The sequence below is a fragment of the Terrapene carolina genome, unplaced genomic scaffold, assembly GCF_002925995.2.
Source record: "Terrapene carolina triunguis isolate 2854851 unplaced genomic scaffold, T_m_triunguis-2.0 Scaffold198, whole genome shotgun sequence".
Lineage (NCBI taxonomy): Eukaryota > Metazoa > Chordata > Testudines > Emydidae > Terrapene > Terrapene triunguis.
In genome coordinates this window covers 3,913,426-3,936,625 of record NW_020664549.1, presented here as the reverse complement: position 1 = coordinate 3,936,625, position 23,200 = coordinate 3,913,426, and the positions used below count along the sequence as shown (strand labels likewise).

General features: G+C 50.7%; 2 protein-coding genes across 2 annotated transcripts in view; both read right to left on the bottom strand.

Moving 5' to 3' along the window:
- LOC113407104 (transcription factor EB-like) overlaps nt 1–9,590 on the bottom strand; it is a 47,685-nt gene extending 38,095 nt beyond the window's left edge. The window contains exon 1 of the mRNA XM_026655154.1: nt 9,500–9,590. The gene's annotated coding sequence lies outside the window, so the exon portion shown is untranslated. The remainder of the gene's footprint in view (nt 1–9,499) is intronic.
- A 4,980-nt stretch (nt 9,591–14,570) lies between these two features.
- Nucleotides 14,571–21,955, bottom strand: LOC113407122 (gastricsin-like). Its single transcript, XM_026655197.1, has 9 exons — nt 21,900–21,955; nt 21,271–21,421; nt 20,722–20,839; nt 19,095–19,213; nt 18,225–18,424; nt 17,427–17,549; nt 16,851–16,998; nt 16,268–16,366; nt 14,571–14,723 (listed from the first exon to the last, which is right to left on the bottom strand). The coding sequence occupies exons 1-9, from the start codon at nt 21,953–21,955 to the stop codon at nt 14,571–14,573; spliced, it is 1,167 nt and encodes a 388-aa protein (XP_026510982.1).
- Between the last annotated feature and the right edge of the window lie 1,245 nt (nt 21,956–23,200).

Below are 23,200 nucleotides of genomic sequence, written 5' to 3'. Positions count from 1 at the left end.
CACAACATGGCTCACCAGAAACCTTTCCTGGGAAATAGCCATCAGCCAACTGGGAAGCGGGACGAGGCAGTGAGAATTGCCTTCTGGTGATTTCCAAAAGTGGGAAGACATGCTAACAAGCTTCTCCATGTAACACAATCCTAACCTAGAAGGTGCTAATACGGTATGGTTGGGGTACCATGGTTTCCCATGCTGGCATAGAGTCCTGCAGGCATCAGTTGCCTTCCAGAGGCTGGTGCGCCACTCAGAGAGGCCGCAACTGTAAAAGAGCCATCTCTTGTTGTCACCATGGGGAAATGCAGTCTCCATATTCATCCAGTCTTGAGCTTCCACTGAAACCATGTTGTTTCCCCCAGCATGACACCAGGCTTAAGCTATGACCTGAGCGGACTGTCCACACCTGGTGCAAGAGGAATCCAGTTGCTCATGCAATCCTAAGTTCTCTCCTCCCTCCCTCCCGCCGCATACTGTGCTTTACCAATATCAACCATGAGTACAGGGACAATTGCGTTGTCTGACTCCGCCATCCACAGCTTCAAGAGCTGGTACCCGGCACGTCTGCTTCCCTGTTGCATAGCCCAGCAGCGATGCAGTGCTACGTTAGACATGCGCCGAGCCTCAACCCATGCACTCTTGTACAATACTGTAAAATGCTGAGTATATCAGCATCTGCAGCTTATAAAGTTCCTTGTAAATTTCCGAAAGCAAATACGGCACCATGGCAGCCCCTGACAGGAAACAGTGACCGTGAGCCAGCATGAATCAGACCCAGGAAAACACAATCCCATGCTTTCTCCAGCCGGCCTTGCCTTTTTGCACTGGGGAGTGCTACAAAGAGAGGCATCCTGCCCTGGAAAATCACAGTTCCTGACACCTTGCCAGACTTGGAATAATGGAGTAACCAGTATCATTGACCGGCAGCATAGGCTAGTGGCTAGGGCACCGAACTGGGACTCAGGAGAGCTAGATTCTACTCCCAACTCTGCCACTAACCTGCTGTCTGATCTCCGGCAGGTCACTTCCCCTCTGTTTCCTCTCCCACCCTTTTCCCTCTAGGTGCTGCCACAATAAATATGTGCAACAATAACAAACATTACAATAGATCTCTGCCCCCTGGATACAGCTAGATCAGCCCGCCCAGAGAGAATTTATCCTTGGGGCTCACATACCCATGGCAAGGAAGCATCTGCATTAAGAATAGGCCAGGATACCCCAGAGTCTTCACTCCCACTGCCATGACTTACAATTGCCCACATTCTCTCCTACCAGTATAATTCAGATCCTCCTCAGGATCAATTCCAGCAAGTGCCCTCAACAGACTTCTTTCTGCCAGCTGGTGCTGCCTCCTTTCTGGAGTATGAGAAAGCATTATTGGTTAAGTGAGGAAACAAAGGGATGGATGCGCCAGTCCCTGACCCCTCCTGTCTGGGAAACACACTTACCCAGGACGGGGGGGTGTTAAAGACTAAGGACTTGGCCCTTTAAAATCAATGGGAGTTTTGCTATTGATTTCTGTGGGAGCAGCCATAGGTTCTCGAGGAGGAATTTCTGTGGGAACCTTTTGATGAATTATCAGCAGCATGTTGCAGGGTATCAAAAGCCTGAGAGTTGTTAAGTCTAAGAGACCAAAAAAATTACTGGTGCAGCACACACAAGAGCTCCAGTTGGATTGGTCCTGACTACCTGAGAGGTCGTCTCTCTCTGGAACCCGCACTGCCCAGATGGCTACATCCCATCAGAACAATGAAACGATTGACCAACAGGCAAAGGCTCATGAATGCAGGAGATGGAACTTTCACAAGAGATTGACCTAGACTGTGGAACTCACTGCCTCAAGAGACTGTCTCATTCCTTGCGCTCCCCTATCTGTCTGTCTGTACCCACCTGTCGTCTCTTGCCTTATACTTTGATTGTAAGCTCTTTGAGGCAGGGACCATCTTCTTGTTGCATCTGTACAGCGCCTAGTATAATTGGGTCCTGAGCAAGGACTCCGGCTCCTAGGTACTACCACAGTACATAGATAATAAAGAACAACAATGAGATTAGACACACAGGCCTCACCATGCTCAGAACTAAATGCAAAGCTTAAGACTCAGCTTCCTCTCAATAATCATCTCATGCACACACACATCCAAAGACAGACACGCAACGCAACGCAACACAACACACCCACTTGCAGACACACAATTAATCAGGCTATTTCTCCTACAGGCCAGAAGGGAAGAAGGAAGATTTCAGTGCTATTTCTAAACACACTTGGGGAGCGCTCAGATGCTATCCAAATGTTGGCCATATAAGCATCTAGACAGACCAAAATCTGGATTGTCAGTGTTGCTGAAGGAAATCTATATGGAGAAGAAAGTCAGACTCCCCCTAGTTTTCTGTGTTTAATGGAAGCCTTTGGCCTTCAGCTAATCTCAGTGGGAGATTTACAAATATGCCGTATCTATGGACAGAAACAGGAAGAAAGTGACCAAGAGCTAGCAACACAGACACTGATGGAAAGGGGGAGCTGGATCGCCCTGAGATGGAATCAGTTTGGTGGGTGTCAGTCCAGTGCCTTCCGGGCCCCATCCCAATTCTATTCCAAATAGGTTCCTTTATTGTCCTCCTCACGGCAGTGCGTGAACGCCTTCCAGCAGTGCATTAAATGACATGACTAACAGGTGTGGTTCATTCGCTCTCTCATCCTTATCCAAGGGGGAGAACTGTGCCTGGAGTGGAGAGTTTTGTTTTTGGGGGGCTGGCTTTTTTAAACGTCCGCGCTGCTTTGTGTTTATGTCAGAGAAGGCAGGTTGAAGAAACACACCGTGCAGAGGGAGGGGAAGATAGTGAGGTCTGTGATCATTCTTTGTTCCTGTGGGAGTTCGTTCCACCCCTGTACCTGGCCTCGTCAGCAGGGAAAACAACCAAATAGGCCATGGAGAACTACTCGCTAGGGGCCCCCTTAAAAGCCAGTTGATGCATCATGATGGAGAAGCTTGCCCTGCCACGGCCCGGGCCGTACTCTGAACTAGAAGATGTTATTCTCCAGGGCAGTCATTCTAGCAACTTTCACTAGGACTAAATTAGATTACAAGGAATAAGACACAGTCTGCAGTTCACCACCTAGGTTCCTCTCCAGAGCCTGCCTCCCTGTCGGCTACAGGTGCTGAGAGACTCTATAAACCTCAGCTAATCATGTCATTAAAGCAATAACCAAACCCCAGGGAAAGCCATGCTGAGCCAGCGCTCCAGAGATCCGCATCGTAACTGCCAGAGCAGCCCCAGCACCACTTACAGCCCAGGGCTTGCATCGCACCATATGACTCAACAAGCCCGGCCAAGGCACCACAACACTGCACAGAGCTTCCCAGCACACCACACAGAGTCATGCCACGAGACAAGAGGTCAACCAACACACCACCATGACAGGAGAGCACCGGGTTTCCCAGGCTGAGCCCCAGCTTGGTACTTCTCGGCAGGTGGGGAAAGGTTGCCGGGGAAGCAGAAGGGCATTTACAGGAGTGGCCCTTCAACCCCTTTCCCCAGTGTGGCGCTGGGGAAGCCCCTTGCATTGCCTCCACAGCCTCTCTGTGTTAAATTATACAATAGGTTTTGCTACTGCTGCAGGTCAGGCTTTACCATTACATCCTCCTAGCACTGTGGCTGACCCCCACCCCCAAACACACACAATGACTAATCACTTCAGTTCCTAGGAAATGCAGGGCTCTCTCTTCCCTTTCCAGACAGCGTTGCAGAGAGTTTGCTGTCTCCCCTGGCCGGCTTTGCAAAACTCATTGCAGGGTGGGAGGCGGAGCCTGATTTCAATTGCTGGGACATGTGTGCAGCAGACCTGCTGCTCTGGATCGAAAAACGGAGGCTTCAAACAAAGCACCCGGAAACTGGACTCATGCTGTCCCACCGAGCCACACCTTGGTGTAATTTCCTACTGATAAGGGCAAACCCTGGAATCAGGCGAGCCCAGTGTCCCTTTGAAAACATCCCTGACCTCCTCTGCAAATACCCCGGATGTTAGAGTATGTACTTTGCAGTTATGTGTCTATAGACACACAAGCTGACCTGCTACCCTTTTGCTCATCCTCTCACAAGGCGACCGGCCCACAGCACACACACTGATCACTAATACAGCAGGAGCCTCTACAGCAAGGGCGGGCAAACTTTTTGGCCTGAGGGCCACATCGGGTTTCCGAAATTGTATGGAGGGCCGGTTAAGGGAGACTGTGCCTCCCCAAACAGCCAGGCATGGCCCGGCCCCTGCCCCCCACTTCTCACCCCTGACGGCCCCCCCAGGACTCCTGCCCCATCCAACCCCCCCTGTTCCCTGTCCCCTGACAGCCCCCCCAGGACCTCTGCCCCATCCACCCCTCCCTGTCCCTGACCCCCCACCCCTGACTGCCCCCCACCACCCTATCCAACCCCTCCTCTCATTATTGACTGCCCCCCAGGGCCCCTGCCCCATCCAACCACCCCTTCTCCCTGACCGCTCCCGGAACTCCTGCCCCTGACTGCCCCCCGGTGCGCCATCCAACCCCCTCCCTCCTTATTGACTGCCCCCCGGGGTCCCTGCCGCATCCAAACACCCCTTCTCCCTGACCACCCCCGGAACCCCTGCCCCTGACTGCCCCCCGCTGCCCCATCCAACCCCCCCTCTCCTTCTTGATTGCCCTCCCGGGATCCCGCCCCCATTCAACCTCCCTGTTCCCCGCCCTCTGACCACCCTGACTCCTATCCACACCCCTGCCCCCTGACCAGCACCCCGAACTCCTCTGGCCTCTATCCAACCCCCCCGCTCCCTGCCCCCTTACCGCGCTGCCAGGAGCATCAGTAGCTGGCGGCGCTAAAGCCGCAACGCTCAGAGCACCAGGACAGGCAGTCGCGCTGCCCAGCTGGAGTCAGCCACGCCACTGCGCAGCACAGATCACCGGGTCAGGCCGCGGCTCTGCAGCTGCGCTGCCCGGCAAGAGCTCGCCGCCCCACCATCCAGAGCATTGCGCCGGCGGCGCAGTGAGCTGAGGCTGCGGGGCAGGGGGAACAGCAGGGGAGGGGCTGGGAGCGAGCCTCCCAGGGCAGGAGCTCAGGGGCCGGGCAGGAGGGTCCCGCGGGCCGTAGTTTGCCCACCTCTGCTCTACAGAAAGAGCTCAAGCAGCAGTGACAATGTTCAGATACCACAGCGCTCATCATGGGATGAGCAGAGAGGCAGAACTCTTTGGGGCAGAGAATGTCTTTTCTGTACTACAATCAATTAAATAATAATAGATTAGAATAGATCCGCATGTACATTTATGCGTGCAAATACAGAGACAGGTATAAATGCAACAAGTTCCTCGAGTACACGCACTAGAGATTGGCGAGCCATTTGTAGAGAACAATCAGACGCATGAATGAACCCAATATGTTGGGGGAAGAGTCAACACGGCTTTTGGTGAGGCATGATTTCCCTTTACAATCTATCAGAATTCTTTGAGGGGGTCAACAACCATGTGGAGGAGGGTGATTAAGTGGATATAGTGTACTTTGACTTCCTGAAAGCCTCTGACAAAGTCCTTCACCAAAGGCTCTTAAGCTAAAAGAGCAGTCATGGGATAAGAGGGAAGGTCCTTACAGACAGGAAACAAAGGGTAGAAATAAATGGTCAGTTTTCATAGTGGAGCGAGGTAAATAGCAGAGTCCCCAAAAGATCTGTACTAGGACCAGTGCTGTTCAACATAATCATAAATGATCCGGAAAAAGTGGTGAACAGTGAGATGACAAAGTGTGCAGATAACTATCCTGGGTAATTTTGTAAGTTCAAAAAGCTGACAGCGAAGAGTAGCAAGGGGATCTCACAAAAGAGGGGGACTGGGCAACAAAATGGCAGATAAAATTCAATGTTGATAAATGCAAAGTAATGCACATTGGAAAATGCAATCCCAACTATCCATACAAAATGATGGGGTGTAAATTAGCTGTTATCACTCAAGAAAGATTTTGGAGTCAATGTGTATAGTTCTCTGAAAACATCTGCTCAATGTGCAGCAGCATTCAAAAATGCTAACAGAATATTAGGAACCATTAGGAAAGGGATAGCTCATAAGATGGAAAATATCACAATGCCTCTATATAAATCCATGGTATGCCCACAGTTTGAATACAGCATGCAGATCTGGTCACCCCATCTCAAAAAAGATACATTAGAATTGGAAAAGCACAGAGAATGGCAACAAAAGCGATTAGGTCTATGGGACAACTTCCATACAACAAGAGATTAAAAAGGACTGGGACTCTCCATCTTACAAAAGAGATGACTAAAGTGGGATAGGAAAGAGATCTACAGAATCATGAATGGTGTGGAGAAAAAGTGTTATTTACCCCTTCACAGAACACAAGAACTAGGGGTCATCCAGTGAAATTAACAGGCAGCAGATTTAAAACAAACATAAGGAAATAGTTATTCACACAGCACACAACCTGTGGAACTCATTGCCAGAGGATGTTGTGAAAGCTAAAAGTATAACTGGGTTCAAAAAAGAATTAGATACGTTCATGGAGGATAGGTCTATCAATGGCTATTAGCCACGATGGTCGGGGTGCAACCCCATGCTCTGGTTGTCCTTAAACCTGACTGCCTGAAACTGGGACTGGATGACAGGATGGATCACTCGATAAATTGGCCTGTTCTGTTCATTCCCTCTAAGCATCCGGCACTGGCGACTGTCAGAAGACAGGCTATGGGCTAGATGGACCATTGGTCTGACCCAGTCTCATCATTCTTATCTTCTTAACAATTCATTGCAAGAGCTCCGTCCCTTTTTGCATTTGCAGATTATCCACCAGTAAACATGTTACTGAGCCGCTTGCTAAGGATTGCTCCCTGACTACTGCTTCAAGTACTTGGGATTCATCCTTTGCTTTTGGTGCTGCACGATTGGTCACCTAAATCACATGGCTTCTGCTGTCCAATTGGATTATTCCCAAAACCTAAAGAGCTTTCAACAGTGGCCACTCCATAGCCCTACAAGTATAGGGCACCACTTTCCCTGCTGCCTGCTCTGCGGTTAGCCTGCAGGGATGTCAATCCAGACCCTTTCACCGACATGAACGCTACATATGTACAAATAATCAGTTGACAAGTCCCTGATCCTGCAGTTGGATCCACTCAGCCAGAGCCCTAAGCATGGAAGTCCAGCCCACATGGATCTGATTGCAGGATCAGGGCCTTAGTAGTCCCGTTCTAATTGTCTTTGAATCTGAGAGACAAATGCTCTGGAAATAAAGCAAACCACTACCGCTATTTACTAGATCCGCCCACCTGACAGAAAAAGAGAGAGAGAGAGTCATGTTTAGGTGTAGATCCAGCATTCATAAACAGAAGTACAAGGAGAAGCACTAAGCAGGGATCTTTCCACACAGCCCCAGTCCAAGCCCCCACGCACAGGAGCACTGTGGCATGAAGTCAAATAAACATGGCAGAGGAAATCAAAAGGCAAAAAAAAGAAAAAAAGAAAAAGCTAACCATCTATTCAACTCTCTCCAGTTGAAAGTCTCCAGGCCCTCAGAGAAACAAGAAGCAACCCAAAATCATTGCAAACAATTCAAGGAGAAGCCCCCCCGGTCACATGAAGAATCTGTTGCATTTTAAAAGAAACAATAATAAAAACACACATTTTTTTAAAGGGAAATTTCCCAATCATCTGACTTGCTGAGGTTCAGTGGAATCAGGAAACATGCTGGAGGGCTGTTGCAATCCTTCCTGATTTACAATTAATTAATCAGAGGCTGTAGTTGCACCCAATCTGAATCTGGCACAGTGTGTTCTCACCGCTAACAGCGCAAGACTGGAAGCCAGGCATCCCTGCGTTTTATCCCTGACACTAACACAATGCATTGCTTATCGAGTGACCTGCTTCCCTGGGCCCAACTCACAGTTGACCTGTACTTTGTGGAGTCACTGACGCCAATGCATCATGGATGTGAAAACCACACCAAATCAGAAGGGCAGCATTTTACATCCACTCTACACTGGTGTCAATGGCAAGGTGCAGAGCAACAGCAAATATGGATTCTCTGCCTCAGTTTCCCCATCAATAAAATGGGGATTAACAACACTTGAAGTCAGTGGGAATCAGTACACGCAAAGGGGCTCACACTAATGGATCCCAAAGCAGGACTGGGGCCTTCTACTTAAGAAGGGGTTGGCGAGTACTAGCTAGCTAAGGTTTGCAACATGTTTTGAAAACATGTTAAAACTGCACACAGATTAAGGCTGACAGTGTATCTTCCTTTGTGTCCGAAAAGTGCCTGCAGCTACCACAATCTAAATAATAACAGTACTGTAATAGCAGTGCTAAGTTATTATTAATAATGCTTTTAAAAAATAGCGCTAATACAGCCCGTTGGGTCTGATTTGTTTTGTGTGTTAAAGGTTCTAATCTTGAATCAGGATCTGCACAGGCTCCACTCACCTCTTCCCAGATACAACTGCAGGATCAGTGCCTCAGAGTCTAAACATTAGCTGTAGCATGCAGCACCAAACGCGTACACTCAATCCTTAGACAGTAAATAATAAAGCACAGACCATGTTTGTAGAGTGCTTCAAAAGCAAAAAGCGCTGTTGCATCCACACTGTGCCCATTGAGAGCCGGACTCTCAGATGAGCACTAAGTATTTATTCATTATTCAGTCTAAACATCCCACTGCAATCACACACCAACCACCCAGAGAGTTTGCCACCCAATATTTTCCAAACACTTGTCAGTATCAATAACACCAGAAAGTTCCTTCCTGCTGGACTTCTGGTGCCGTTTTCAAGCACAGGGAAGGACTTTCCAAAGTTGATTTCATCTTTAAAGAAAAGCCTGGGCAGTTATTTCCAGAAGGCAAAAGGAACAAGTACAAAACAACTCTGCTGCCTGGCGTTACTGCGAGCAGCGCAGCCCTGCCTGACGCTCACACAAGCGCTGGCTTCCCACCGTAACAAGTTACATAAGATCCAGGAGACTCACTTTTAATCTGCTTTCTGCGCGGCTGCGAAAGCAGACACCCCCCCCCCCCCCCACCCCCACACCCCCCCCTGCTTTCCCCCCCTCCCACAGCCATGGGGTCTGCTGGGAAAAGGGGTAACTCCCCCCCCCTTTGCTGTGCTCAGCTCCCGGTTCTGGTACCGGGGCCAGAGTGTGCGTGCTCCCGCCCCCATCCCCCCGCGAGGGTGTCCCAGCTACCCACTCACGCCTGCCCCTCGGGTGCTGGTACCGGAGTCCCGCCTGCCCCCCTCTCTCCCTGAGCGGCTACAGACCCCCTGCCGCCACCACCCCGGGCAGGGAGCCCACCTGCCCGCTCGCCCCCAGCCGGTTCTGGGTCCGCCGCTAGCTCCAGGGCCGCTCTCCGGCCACGCACCCTGCCCCACTCGGGGGGGACCCCAGCGTCCCCCCAACGCCCCAGCTGCGTTCGCCCCCCGCCCCCCGGGCTGCTTTGCGGGCAGGGGCCGGCTCCTGCCGCCGCCCCCGCCCCGCGCACTTACCCTCCCGTGAAGGTCAGCGCCCGCCGCGGACTTTCCCCAACTTGCTCCAAGTCCCGGCGGCCCCGCGCGCCTGGCCGGACACCCGGCCGCTCCCCGGGGGGGGCCGCTCCAGCCGCTGCCGCCCGCCCTCCCCGCGCTGCGCCTCCGGCCGGGCTCGTCACCCCTGGGACCCCGGGCGGGCAGGCAGCGCTCCCCCCTCCCGCTGTCAGGCACCTTCTCGCCCGCTTCCTCGCGGCACCCAAAAGAGGGCAGCACTCCCCGGGCGCGCGCCGCCGCGGGGCATGCCGGGGCTTGTAGTTCCCCGGCGCCGCTGGGGGGGTTTGCCCTTCCAGAGCCACCCGGTGCCCATTGCATGATGGGACTTGTAGTTTTGTCCTTGTTCCCTGTGGCTTTTTTTTTCCTCCCCCCCGCCAGCATAGAAGTTGTTAATTATTTATTTCCCCCCCCCCCCCACACACACACACATAACTTTTCTTTTAAATTTTTCATTTTTACTATATTTTCCCCCCAGATTGATTTTCACAGGGAAAGTTTTAAGAGGTATTTAGGCCTCTTTTTGTTCAGGGTTTGTACAGCGCCGAGCACAGTGGGGGTCCAGATCTGAGACAGGAGCTTCTAGGTGCTACTGCAATACAACATAAAATAATAATTAATCATAATAAATAGAGATGAGACAAACAGGGAAATACATCCGGGACATTTCTTCACACCAGGGTCTGGTCTCCACTACAGCCCTGTTTTGTTATAACTGCATCGCTTAGGGGTGTGAAAAATTCACACCTCTGAGCGATGTAGTTATACCGATCTAAGCGCTATGTCAGCGGGAGAGCTTCTCCTGTCGCCAGAGGCAGATTAAGATTTATTGGGGCCCTTGGCACAAAGAACATTTGGGCCCCTCACACCTTGGGGGCCCAGGGGTGCCAGAGTTAGGGAGGCCGGTGGGCTATGGCTCCCCACACTTTTAAAAGCAGGAGGGCCATGCCTGTCCACATTCTAACATGGGTAGTAGCCTCAGGCAGGTGCGGCGCGGCAGCAGCATGGGCGTAGTTTGGGGGGGAAAGAGGCATTGACCCCCAAAGCTGCAAGCCTCAGGCCAGAGGCGACAGGAGGAATGGTGCCGTACATGGTTGCTGCCTCGGGCACAAAGCCCAGGCAGCAGCGGGGGCAGCCTGTCACTGGGAGCAGGAGGGACCTGGTCCGGGGCAGCCTGGCAGCGGGAGGCCAGGAGCCGGCTGCAGACACTGAGCGAGCCCGAGCAGAGTGCGGTGGCTGCTAAGGCCAGGCCAGTAGCAGCGGGAGCTGTCCTGGAAAAGCCCTCCCTGCCCAGCTCCTTGCTGCCTGAGACTGTCCCAGGGCTCCCCACTGCCTCCCAGTCGGGGCAGTGCTTCCTCTCCCCGCAGAGCATGTCTGCAGGCCCCGGGGAGGAGTCAAGAGGCCAGAGAGGAGCCCCCGTCCTTGGGTCCCACCAGCAGTGTCGTGCCTTGGGAGGGCAGAGACACAGGCTGGCGGCTGCTTTTGGGCACCCCAGCCCCAGTCCAGGACAGGTGGAGGGTCCAGAGCTCCCCACAGCAGCCTAAGCTACCTGGGCAGCTCCTACCACTGCCCGTCTCTGGCTTTTGGCCTAGCCAGGAGGGGAAGAGGAAGAGTAGGAGCAGGGGCGGGGCCTCAATGGAAAAGAAGGAGCAGGGGGCGGGGCCGCAGTAGAAGAGGAGGAGCAGGGGGCGGGGCCACAATTCCGGCACCGGTGTCCCCCCACTTCTACCCAGGTTCCAGCGCTCCTGCGGGGACTCCCAAATTGGCCAGGGCCCGTGCGTTACTCCGCCACTGCCTGTCACATAGCTACTGCCTCTCAGGGAGGTGGATTAACTAAACTGATGGGAAAGTCTTCATTAAAGTGTTACAGCAGCATTTTAAGTTTAGACATGCCCTGGGCCCGGTTTTTAAACGTGTCAAGCACACCTCACAAGTCAATGGGGGCTGCACGTGCTCAGCACCTCTTCAAATCAGACCTAAACAGCCAGCTTTCCAAAAGCGCTCACCTCCCATTTAGGCCTCTCACGAGAAGTCATCAGAGCTTCAAAAATGCTCTCATTAGCTCCCATTGTTCTCGCGGGGTGGGAGCTGGGGGGGTGGGGGGGGGGACAAGGGGGGCAATTTGCCCCAGGCCCCACAGGGGACCCCATGAGAATATAGTATTCTATAGTATTGCAACTTTTTTTTATGGAAGGGGCCCCCAAAATTGCTTTGCCTCAGGCCCCCTGAATCCTCTGGGCAGCCCTGGGTGGGAGGAGTTTCTGTTGTTCTCAGTGGCCACTGCTGAGCCCTTTTGCAAGTCTGAGGACAGGTCTACACTTAAAAAGCTGCACCGATGCAGTGCACCGCTGTAGTGCTTAAGTGACGCTGCTCCAGAAACTCCTGTTGGCGTAGTTAATCCACCTCCGTGAGAGGCAGTTGCTGTGTCAGTGGGAGATGCTCTCCTGCCAGCATAGGGCTGGCTACACCAGGGGTTAGGTCAGTTAAACTACGTCACTCTGGGGTGTGGATTTTTCACACCCCTGGGCAACATAGTTATATCGATATCGGTCTGTAGTGTAGCCCTGGCCGGAGTATTTTTATTAGGTGTCTAAAAGAGTGCTGGGCTCTTTTGAATCATTTCCCTGCCACTGCAGAGCCTCGGGCACTGGTGCACCTGAGTCCCTCCTGTTCCCTGCCTGCGGCACATAATAGTCTAGTCTCCTGTGGTCTAATTTCAGTGGGTGGGTCTAGTGGGTGGGTGGAGTTGGTGGCCTATGGCAGGGGTTCTCAAACTGTGGGTCGGGACCCCATTTTTATGGGATCACCAAGGCTGGTGTTGGCCCTGGGCCCCAGCAAGTCCCGAGCCCAAGCTCCACTGCCCAGGGCTAAGGTTACGTGCCCCCTGCCCAGGGCAGAAGCCCTTGGGCTTCAGCTTTGCCCCCCCCCCCATGCCCGGGGTGGTGGGGCTCAGGCGGACTCGGTCTTTGGTCCCCGCTCCTGGGGCGCGGCCCAAATCTTGTTGGGGGGGGGGGGGGGTCACGATGCAATGAAATTTGAGAACCACTAGCCTAGGATGACCAACTAGCAAGTGTGACAAATTGGGGAGGTGAGTAATATGGTCCTATATAAGACAAAGTACCTAATATCGGGGCATCTGGTCACCCTATGGTGGCCTGTGCTATATAGGAGGTCAGACTACATAAGCTGATAGTTCCTTCCCAGCCTTTTGATTCTTTGACTATAAAAGCTGGTCTATAGTGTGTGGTTGGCCTGTGGAACCCCATGCCACAGGAGGTAATAGAGTCAAATACCAGTGGTTAGATTTTTTGTAAAGGATGGGATACTTTTATGACCAATATTAATGTCTGTCATTATGCAGATAAGATCCCATGTAAACTGATCACTGCAGGGAGCTGGAAGGAAGTTCCCCTTCCCACGTGTAACCCTGCCCAAGAGCAGTGTGGGAGAGTTCCCCATCATGTGACGCATCAGGTGTTGGATTTAGCAGGAAGCGGGAGACTGGGCTTTATGAACTGGTCACCTGATCCAGTTTGTGTCATACCCCAGTGCATGCCGGTGAAATTAAAGGCATTTTTGTCTTCTCTTTCCCCTAAATATCGCTATGACTATAGGGCCAGATCTCACAGCAACTGTCTGCAGCTGTCCTGCTGCTTCACCAAGTTGGTATTGCAGTCTTTGCTGTACGGGTTATTTCTGGTCACCCACTAGGTTGTATGCAGTGTTGTTCTAACCCTGTTGGTCCCAGGATATTACAGTGACAGGGTGGGGGGGTATTTTTTACTCTCTCATCAATAGAAGTTGGTCTAATAAAAGATATGACTTCACCCACCTTGTCACCCTTACCACTAGATTATCAGTTAGACCGCTGGATGGCAATATAGCAGCACTGATATCACCTTACATAAGGCATTGCCTACAGTTACCACCTTTTCTATTTGTCCTATAGGACAAAAATCTGGACATTGCAACATCTAGATGTGGGGTTGCATGTTGGGATAGATTCCAATACCTCCAAACTTTGGGGCAGTTCGAATCCAGAGTCAAGTCATGAAGCTCTGCCTGCTCTGCTCCCCAATTATTTGCAAATACACATGAATGATTCATGAAAAATTCATGCACGCACTCAAATATTTGGGCACAGGAACAGCTCGTGAACAGCTTTGAGCAGGGGGTTGGCCTAGATGACCTCCTCAGGTCCCTTCCAACCCTGATATTCTATGATTCTATGTGATCATTCCTGTGTATTTGTGAAAAAGCCACAGACGCTCCCATAGGCTAGTGAACAATCAGCGACTGCTCAGGGGTTCGAGGATGCTGTGCAAGCTGTTTGCAGGGCAATTCTGCATTGAGGTCCCGATTCTGCTATGTATTTAAGCACACGCTTGAACATGGACCTCAATGGGACTTTAGCATGTGCTTAAATTCTTTGCTGTTTGGGGGGTCTTAAAGCAATTCTGTGGGTCATACTGCTGCCTCAGCGAAGTGATCATTTATCTGTGATAGCAGAGCAAAGGTTGCTGTACTCTTTCCTGGCCTCCTGATGAGAAGCTGGCAGCAGAGTCTCCTTCTTCCAGACAACAGGGTGGCAAAGATCCACGGGGGAAAGTACGTATGTTGAGGCAGAGCATGAAAGGGAAAGGAAGGGGAACTTGCAGCATGGAGAGACTGAGGCTATAGAGACCCCAATAACCTCCCCCAAACTCTTTGTGGCAGGTGCTGGGTGTCAGCTTGGCTGCTGTTATCTGACCTTGCAGGACCATTACAGGTAGACCCTGAGCATTGTAGCAATACGTGTTGCTCTCACACCCCCCTGGGCAGGAACAGACTTTGAGGCATACATGACAGACTTCGAGGCATGCATTGCTTTTAATGATTTATTGCAGCAAAGGTTATTATTATTGATTGAAGGAAGGAAAAAGAGAGCCCAGAAGAAGGTGAGTTCAGAAGGATCCGTCCACAGGAACTGAAAGGAACAGGAGTGTGTGGGAAAAAACAGACAAGCTGCCCAGCCCAGCTCAAGTGATGGTCAGGAGGTCTAGGCAACGGCGGCAAAACCGATCCTGTTGTTGCCCATGTCGTAGACGGAGTAGTACTGCCTGAGGAAGACGTCTCCCAGGATCCAGAGGGGCTGCCCGTTCTGGGAGGGCAGGTACGTTTGCTCAACCCCAACGGAGCAGTAGCCATTGTTCTGTGAACCAAGGAGGTAGGACATGATGAGTGAGACTCAGAAGGGTTGGGACATCATGAGCACAAGGTAGCCCTGGGTGGAAAACTGAACAAATTACATCCAACCCGTGAAAACACCCCCCTACTTCAGTGCCCTCTGTGGGGATTGTGAGAATGCAAGTGACAGGCTGCGCCATTACACAATGGGTAAGGAGAAGAAAAACAGGTGACTGCAGCATCCCCAGGCCCATACAGCTCTGCTGACACCCTCTTCGTTGCAGGAGCCAGCTCAGAGCTGCCCGCCTCATCTGTAAAATGTGCCACAGGCTTGTTGCTGCCAGCCTGACATGTGATTTATTTATTATATTGCCACAGCGCCTACAAGGAGCTACACATACTCCAAACACACAAGGAGAGATGATCTCAAACTTCTGCCTTCTCTGCACCCACTGTTTGTGTAGCATCAGCCTCCTCTCTGGCTATTCATACAACCTGGCCACTCGTATCCATCCTTCCATCAATCTAGCACTGTAGCTAACTAACTCCCTCAATATGGGTGCGTTTTTTTAAAGCCCCAGCTGCTGGAATCTGGAGAAAGCATGAGAGTCTAAGCTTTTTTTTTTTTTTTAAGTACATTTCTAGTTCTCATGGTTGCAAAGAAAAGCTTAAAAACATGAAGCAAATGGGTCTTAAAGGCTCAGAATTCAATAGGCAAATAAAAAGCACCCAAAATGTATTGTTTTAAAGATCTCAGGATTTGTACGTGAATTTCATGATATTTGCAGCCTCACACATGATTTTTATATGCTTGCGGTTGGCAATACTGGAAGTTTCTCTCTATCTAGGTATTTATACCGCACTCACCATAGCTTTATCTGAACTCCCCACAAATGTCTATTTTATATAAACAAAGAGTCAGATTCTGCATTGCTGTCTATGCAGCTACACCAGTTTACACCAGCTGAGGATCGGGTGCAAAGAAATCTGTTATTCTTACTCTTCTGTTCCACCTGTCATGATTCTTTGAAGCTCCGAGTCCTGTAGTCTGGAACTAACTGCTTGTGCCTGCTCTTCATTGATTCTCCATCTCATGCCCAGTCTCAGCTGGAAATATCCCTTTTCAATTTTGCCTATGTCTGCTAATTTTTTCCTCCCTCTCCTAGTGATTATTTAATAGTGTAAAATTATTTGGAACGCAGTTATTGTGTGAAGAAGGCTATGCTAAACAAAGTTATATTGACATGCATTTAATTTTATTCTATTGCACTGCATTGTACTGTAGTGCATTGCATTGTACCATACTGCTTCGCAGTGCACTGTAATATACTCTGTTGCATTGCATTAGTCTATATTGCAGTGCATTGTACTGTACTGCATGATACTGCGTTGCATTGCTTTGCATTCTGCTATGTGGCACTGCAGTGCACTGCACTGTATGATATCATATCATCAGAAATATTTCCACACAGTCCCACTACTGACTAAGAATCCTGGCTCTCCTCTTTGTCGATCAGATTATAAAGAGATGTCAGAGGAGCTTGTCCCTTCCAAACCCATAATACGTACGTTGAGGATGTAGGCCGAGGGAGGCAGAGGAAATGAAACTCCATTGATGGTGAAGGAAATGGTGGGCAAGCTCTGGACACTGCTGCAGTCAACCACATACTGTGAAAAGAAAGGCAAGGTCACATGAACAGCCTGTACCAGCAGAGAGCTGGGACTCTGGGAGGGACACTGTAGCACTGACCATGAGGAGGTTCCCCGGCCGCCACAGTGCACTGACCAGTTTCAGCAGATAGAAAAGCTGATTATCAGCCTCATTCCTTCCTCCACCCAGGCTCTCATAAGCACTGGGGGGCCGTACTCAGCCTCACCAGGCCCAATGTGCCATGCTTCTCAATTCCTGGCATTCCATGAGCATAGAGCAGTGGTTCTCAACCTCTTTACCATTGTGGGCCGCATATACAGCTCTGTGTGTGTTATGTGGGCCTCATGCACACAATATATATACTACCTCTATGACCCTGAGGATGTCACATGGGCCGCAGCTGTGTGCTGATTGGGCCTCAAGTAGCCCTTGGACCACGGGTTGAGAATCACTGGCATAGGGATACCACCAGCGACTCTGTAGTGCAGCTGCTCCACCTACCTCGCCGTACTCATTCGCCTGAGCACCTACATCCTGCAGGAAGCTGTTCATGAACTGCTGTGGGACGGTGAGGAGGGAGGTTCCTGTGTCCACGATGGCCTGGCAGCCCTGGCTGCACCAGCCCGTTGCCTGTCCACCGATAGCGAACCTAAGGAGGAGATAAATGCAGCAGGGCTCATGGTGCAAACGTTGAGCCAAGTGTGAGAAGCTCCCCGTATACACTAATGGCTTAAGGATCCTTACTCAGCATTGCCTACCTGCTAGGAAGCCAGGCTCCAGTGCTAGCTCTTGGGCCAAGTTATGCCTTGTGTCGCACCCCTGAAATCCCACTGAGTGCAGTGGGAGAAGTATGAGTCAAAACAAGGGCAGAATTCAGCTCCTTATTTTGAACCCCTAGAGCCAGGAGTTTTCCTTGCTCATTGGGGCATCAATGCATTTTATATTGAGGATGATAAAGTCCCCTCCTGAGCTGTGTGCAAGGGTCAGACCCAGCGATATGGCCCCACATGTTCAGTTGCAGAAGCCCACTACAGACAATGAATGATTTTGAAATCAGGGATCGGAAACTCAACTCACTCATCAATGCCGATCTGCCAGTACAGCTCTTGAGTGACGGGAGCCCAGTAGATCTGCCCGGAATAAAGGCTGCTGTCTACTCCTCCAAAAACGACCTCCCCACCGTATTGAGAGCTTGGCTGGCTGTGAGCACAAAGGGAAAGGATCAGCTACACACAGTAATCTCTAAATAATCTAGCAAAGACACTGTATATCCAGCGGGATTAGAGACTTTCAGTAGCTCTCCAGACTTAAAAGGACAAGAACATCATTCCCTGCCTGGTGATGGGGATTTGTCAGCATTCAGAAAAGCCCCTTCTTGTTTGTCTTTGGTTTCCCAGCAAAGCAAATGGGTCTGAGACAGATCGACAGTTAACACGGGGATGGGATTTCAATTCAAGGTAAATTAAATGAAAACACGCAAACAAAGGAAGCATGTCCCTCTGGCTCTCGACATTGCCTACATTCACAACACAATACAGCCAAGGCCAGTGGAGTGCAAGGAAGGGAGCGCCACATGGGCCATCACAACCAACAGTGGTGACATCAAAAGTGATGACGTCCTCGGTTAGCATTTCTACAGCTGCCTATGTTACCAATGAGAAGAGAAAGGAGACACAGAGAGCGAGTGGATAGTTGAGGCAGAGAGAAATAGAGGGGAAAAGAAAGGCAAAGAAAAGCAAAGACAAAGCAGGGAGAGAGACATGAGAAAACATGGAGAGATGGAGCCAGTGTGAGCACTTTGGGGCCTGGACTGCCTTTATTTCTTGGCACTAAAATAAATAATAGGATAGATGGATGGTTCGATTGCTCCCTTACCTGCTCAGATAGAAACTGAAGATTGGCTGAGAAAGCAGGTTTTCCTGCAGCATCCCTTGCAAAGCAGTGGTAGCGCCTCCTACCGCCAGGCTAGGGTAAGCCATGCCCAGAATGCCGTCAAACTGAGCATAAATGAAGTTGGTGCCAGGCTCGTTTTCGCTCAGACCGAACTCCTGGTTGGTGACGGCGATGTTCTGGAGCTAAAGAGAGGGCGGGAAAGTGTCACTAAGCCTGTTTGCAGTGGTGGTGTAGCCGTGTCAATCCCAGAATATGAGAGGGACAAGGTAGGGGAGGGAATAGCTTTTACTGAACCAACTTCTGTTGGTGAGAGAGACACGCTTTTGAGCTACACAAGAGCTTTGGGTAGGCTGAAAGCTTGTCTCTCTCACCAACAGAAGTTGATCTAATACCAGATATTACCTCACTCACCTTGTCTCACTGATACAACCTGTGAGGTATGGAGAGGTAGAATGCTCATGGCTGTCCTATGGCCAAGTGGCCTCACTGATGCCATTCAAGGGTCTCCTTGTCACCCTTTCCACTAGTGATGGGGGGGGGGATGGGGAGCAGATTGGCTACCACAGCCCTAAGGATGAGGGGAAGCTTCCTCAGTGGTGACTCACACCAGTACTAAGGAATTGTGAAAGGCCTCGGATTCATAGCCACAATATGCCCCGGGGCCTGGTTCTCCTCTCACTCACACCAGAACAACTCGATTGTGAGAGGGGAGGGAAGGCCTAGAGATTCGTGGCGGAGTGCCGCCCCAGGGCTCTGTGTCGGTAGGTTTTGGCCAAAAAGATCCTAATGATTGTTAGTCATCACTAGACTGACTCACTCGACGGATTGTTGTGTCACAGAAATAACACTTACTGTCATGGTGTCATAGCCGAAAAACCCGGTGAGACTGCCACTGCCATACTGCAAGGAGAAGGTCTGCCCATTGGATGAGTAGGTGGAGGACTGGCTGGGGTTGAATCTTGCATGGTTGCCTAGAAACACAATGCAATTTTACCGCTAGTTGTCCCCCCATCTTGCTTTCCATATAAATATGTATTCATATATTCCATGGTCTCAGAGTTAGAGGATGGGCGTGGGAGACCAGAGTCCTGGGTTTGATTCCCAGCTCTGAAGGGTTGAAGCTAGGGTTGCCAACTTTCTAATCACACAAAACCAAAAACGCTAGCCCCGCCGCTGCTCAGAGGCCCCTCCCCCTTCCCCGAGGCCCCGCTCCCACTCACTACATTCCCCTTCCCTCAATGGTTCACTCTCCCCCACCCTCACTCACTTTCACTGGGCTGGGGCAGGGGGTTGGTGTGTGGGAAGGGGTGAGGACTCTAACTGGGGGTGCAGGCTCCAGCGTGGGGCCAGAAATGAGGTGTTCAGGGCGCGGGAGGGGGCTCCAGGCTGGGGCAGGGAGTTGGGGTGCAGGAGGGGGTGAGGGCTCCGGCTGGGGTGCGGGTTCTGGGATGGGGCTGGGAATGAGGGTTTTGGGGTGCAGGAGGGGGCTCCAGGCTGGGGGGTGGGGCCGAGGGATTTGGCATGCAGGAGGGGGCTGCGGGTTGCGGCAGGGGGTTGGGGTGTGGGGGGGAGGGCTCTGGGCTGGGGGTGCGGGCTCTGGGCTGGGGCCAGGGATGAGGGTTTGGAGTACAGGAGGGGGCTCTAGGTTTGGGGGCACAGGCTTACCTCGGGGGCTCAGGGCTGGGGCAGGGGGTTAGGGCTCGGGGTTGGGACATGAGCTTACCTCGGGCAGCTCCCGGTCAATGGCACAGTGGGGCTAAGGCAGGATCCCTGCTTGTCCTGGCTCCATGCTGTGCCCGGGAAGTAGCCAGCAGGTCCGGCTCCTAGACGGGGGGGGCCAGGAGGCTCCACGCCCATCTCTTGCCCACAGGCACTGCCCCCCCACACCCACCAGCTCCCATTGGCCACAGTTCCTGGCCAATGAGAATGTGGAACCGGTGCTCGGGGTGGGGCACAGCAGGTGCCAGGACAGGTAGGGACTAGCCTGCCTTAGACCCGCAGCACCGCCGACCAGATGTTTAATGGCCTGGTCGCCGGTGCTGAGCGGAGCCACCAGGGTCCCTTTTCAACGGGGTGTTCCGGTCGAAAACCGGACACCTGGCAACCCTAGTTGAAGTGGGAGCCCTGACTCCTGGGTTCTATTTCCGGCTCCATCCCTCCGGCTACCCATCTGTATATTGGAGGTAGTAACACTTCCTGAACTCCCATGGAGTTTGTGAGGCCTAATTGATGCCTGGAAAGTGTGTTGCAGTCATCTGGTGAAAGGGCCAGGTAGTCATGATTCATTATAGGGGCTATTATATAGAGATCGGCCTTCAGAATCCAGTTGGCTATGGCTTCTTGACTGATGAAAATTCAGTATGAATTCGGTTTCTCAGGAATCGAGCTGTCCTGAGGACGTGTCTCTGTGCATTAACTGAAGGCTCTAATCACCTAGAAGCAAAATTCTTTAAACAGCCGGCTGGGATGGATTACTCACTGCAGGCCTGGCTCTGGCAGTACACAGATGGCACCCACAGGTTGGAGGAGCCGGTGTCAAAGAGAACCAGGAAGTTCTGGGGCGGGGTTCCAATGCTGATCTCCCCATAGTAGGATGCCTAGAGAGGGCATATTGCGATATGAATTTCAACAGAGGTTCTCCCAGAGAGGACAGTGAGCTGGACTGAGTTGTGGTGTAACTCCCCGTGCAGCCAGAGAGTTACACTAGAAATAATGCTGGTCCCTTGTACACTCTGGAGAACAGACAGTAATCCCCAAATCAGATCAATTTCCTGTTTCTTCACTGATGGCTGGGCGCTCACAAAGGGAACGGGAAATTTGAGTTCCAGATGCGCCCCTTGGCCAAATGAACATGAAATGTGACAAGAAGCCTGTCAAAGATCTTGCAAGTTGAGGGCATCTTCTCTGGCACATGGTACAAGCCATGTCCCTTAAAGATAATGTATCCTGTGGTGACAGGGCCCATGGAAGAGAGATGAACAGAGAGTGATTTGTGTTGGTAGAAAGAAAGAAAGAAACCATTACTCACATCCATATACGCCATTGGTTCAAAAGCAACATTGTACTCATTGAAACGGTACTTGTTGGCTGGATCAGTTTTGTGGTGCTTCAGATATTCCACCAGCACTCCCTTCTCCTTCAATATCTCTCGGATAGTCTTGCCTTTCTTGAGGGTCATCCTGCACAGAATGAAGAGAAGAGGGACTCAGCAGAGAAATTGCTCATCCTTCAAGCATTTGTCCATCTAGGAACCCTACCATGATGCTGTTCCCTACACTTGGGTCCCCCCACAGCTAATTATGTTGCCACTCACAGGACTTGAGAAGTTGTGGCAATTAAAGGTTAGCCATGAACTACCACTCACTATAGACAGGGACTGTTGTGTTTAGCATCATGTCAGCAGCTGATGGTTAATTGTAGAGTTTGCCCTCGAGTTAAGCATGACTAGCTGGTGCAATGTCCTTGTCTTCACTGAGAGTTTAACATAGTATTAGTTACTGTGGCTCTTCAAGGGTGAGTTCTAACACGACCTACTCTGCTAGCGATAAAGCCAGGTGCGGCCTTGCTGCATACGTGTGCACTGCTCCAGCTATCTGGCTGGCTAGTGAGTTACTCTGACCACAATCACCACTGTAGCCTCTGAGCTGAGATACTCACCTCACCAGCCCCTCTGAGAGCTGGAGGCAAACCAGGGCCAGGATGAGCCACTTCATAGTGCCTGGTTTCTCCACCAACCAGCTCCTATACGGGACACGTTGGGCAATGCAGCAGAAGTGAGTTGAAGTCTAGCATCCCTACTTTTATACCCGGGGTACTGCCCCATGGTGCCCTATCTGTTTACACTTCAGTTTCCCATATCACTGCACTCACCCAAGGTCAAAACTTTCTGTGTGTTTTCTTGCCTTAAGTATGCTAAGAAAGTCCTTTCAGCTCCACTGACCTTTCAGTAAAAGCAAGTATTGCCAGTTACAGTAGCATGAAGTGATTAGGATCTGATAAGGGGGAACAAACTTGCTGATAAATTAGGGAAAAAATTGGGGTGATCAAGAAGTCAAAAGACTCAGTTATTTTAGTCACCTCAGTCCAAAGTTTCTTTCAGAAAATAAAACATCCATTAGTTGGTGCATGTGTTTATAAAATTAAGCAAAACAGATTTTATTTATGAGACACTTCGCCAGAGTTTAAATATTTTAGTCCTTGTCCATGCTGTGAGGTGAATTCTGTTCTCATTTAAACCAAAATGAGTCTGGAGTAACGGCACTGAAGTTAATGGCATTACAGCCAGATTTACCCTCAATCAGAGCATTCAGCTCCTGCGGCTTTTAAACCATGTAACTGAAATAATATGTTTTTCAAAGTGTTAATGTAAAATATTTGTAAAGTATGTGTCATGTCCTCCTCTAGTGGCTGGTTTACATATAGGATAACAGCCTACTTCTGTTGTTTGCTCATGAAGTTACTCCTTTAGCTGAAGTAGTGGTAGGGATGTGTACTTTGGTGCTGAAGTTTCCAGATTCTAAATACTGTTGAAGAAACATCTTTGACCTCTGCTGGTCTTGATCTTGTTTTGACTGAACAAGGTTAAAATAGGGTTAGAAACAACATGGACCAGGCTTTATAGGACTGTCTTAGTCAGTCCTCAAGGGCAATCCCACAGTAACATACAGAGCACACGTTTCCAAACTAGAAAGTCAACCCAACGCCTCTCATCTGATTTCACATTCAAATAAGGTGACTGACATATTAATTTGAATGTCCAATGCTTTATATGTATATATGGTTTTGTAATTTGAATGCACACGCATTCAATTCAATTGTATTTGGGTGCATTGCTGTATCCAGACCGATATACCAGGGTCCACACATTGTTAACTATACCGGTCCAGATGGAATTGAGTTTGCATGGTCTCAGCATGGAGAAGGGTTAACCAAATGTAACCAACACACCTTCTGGGTGT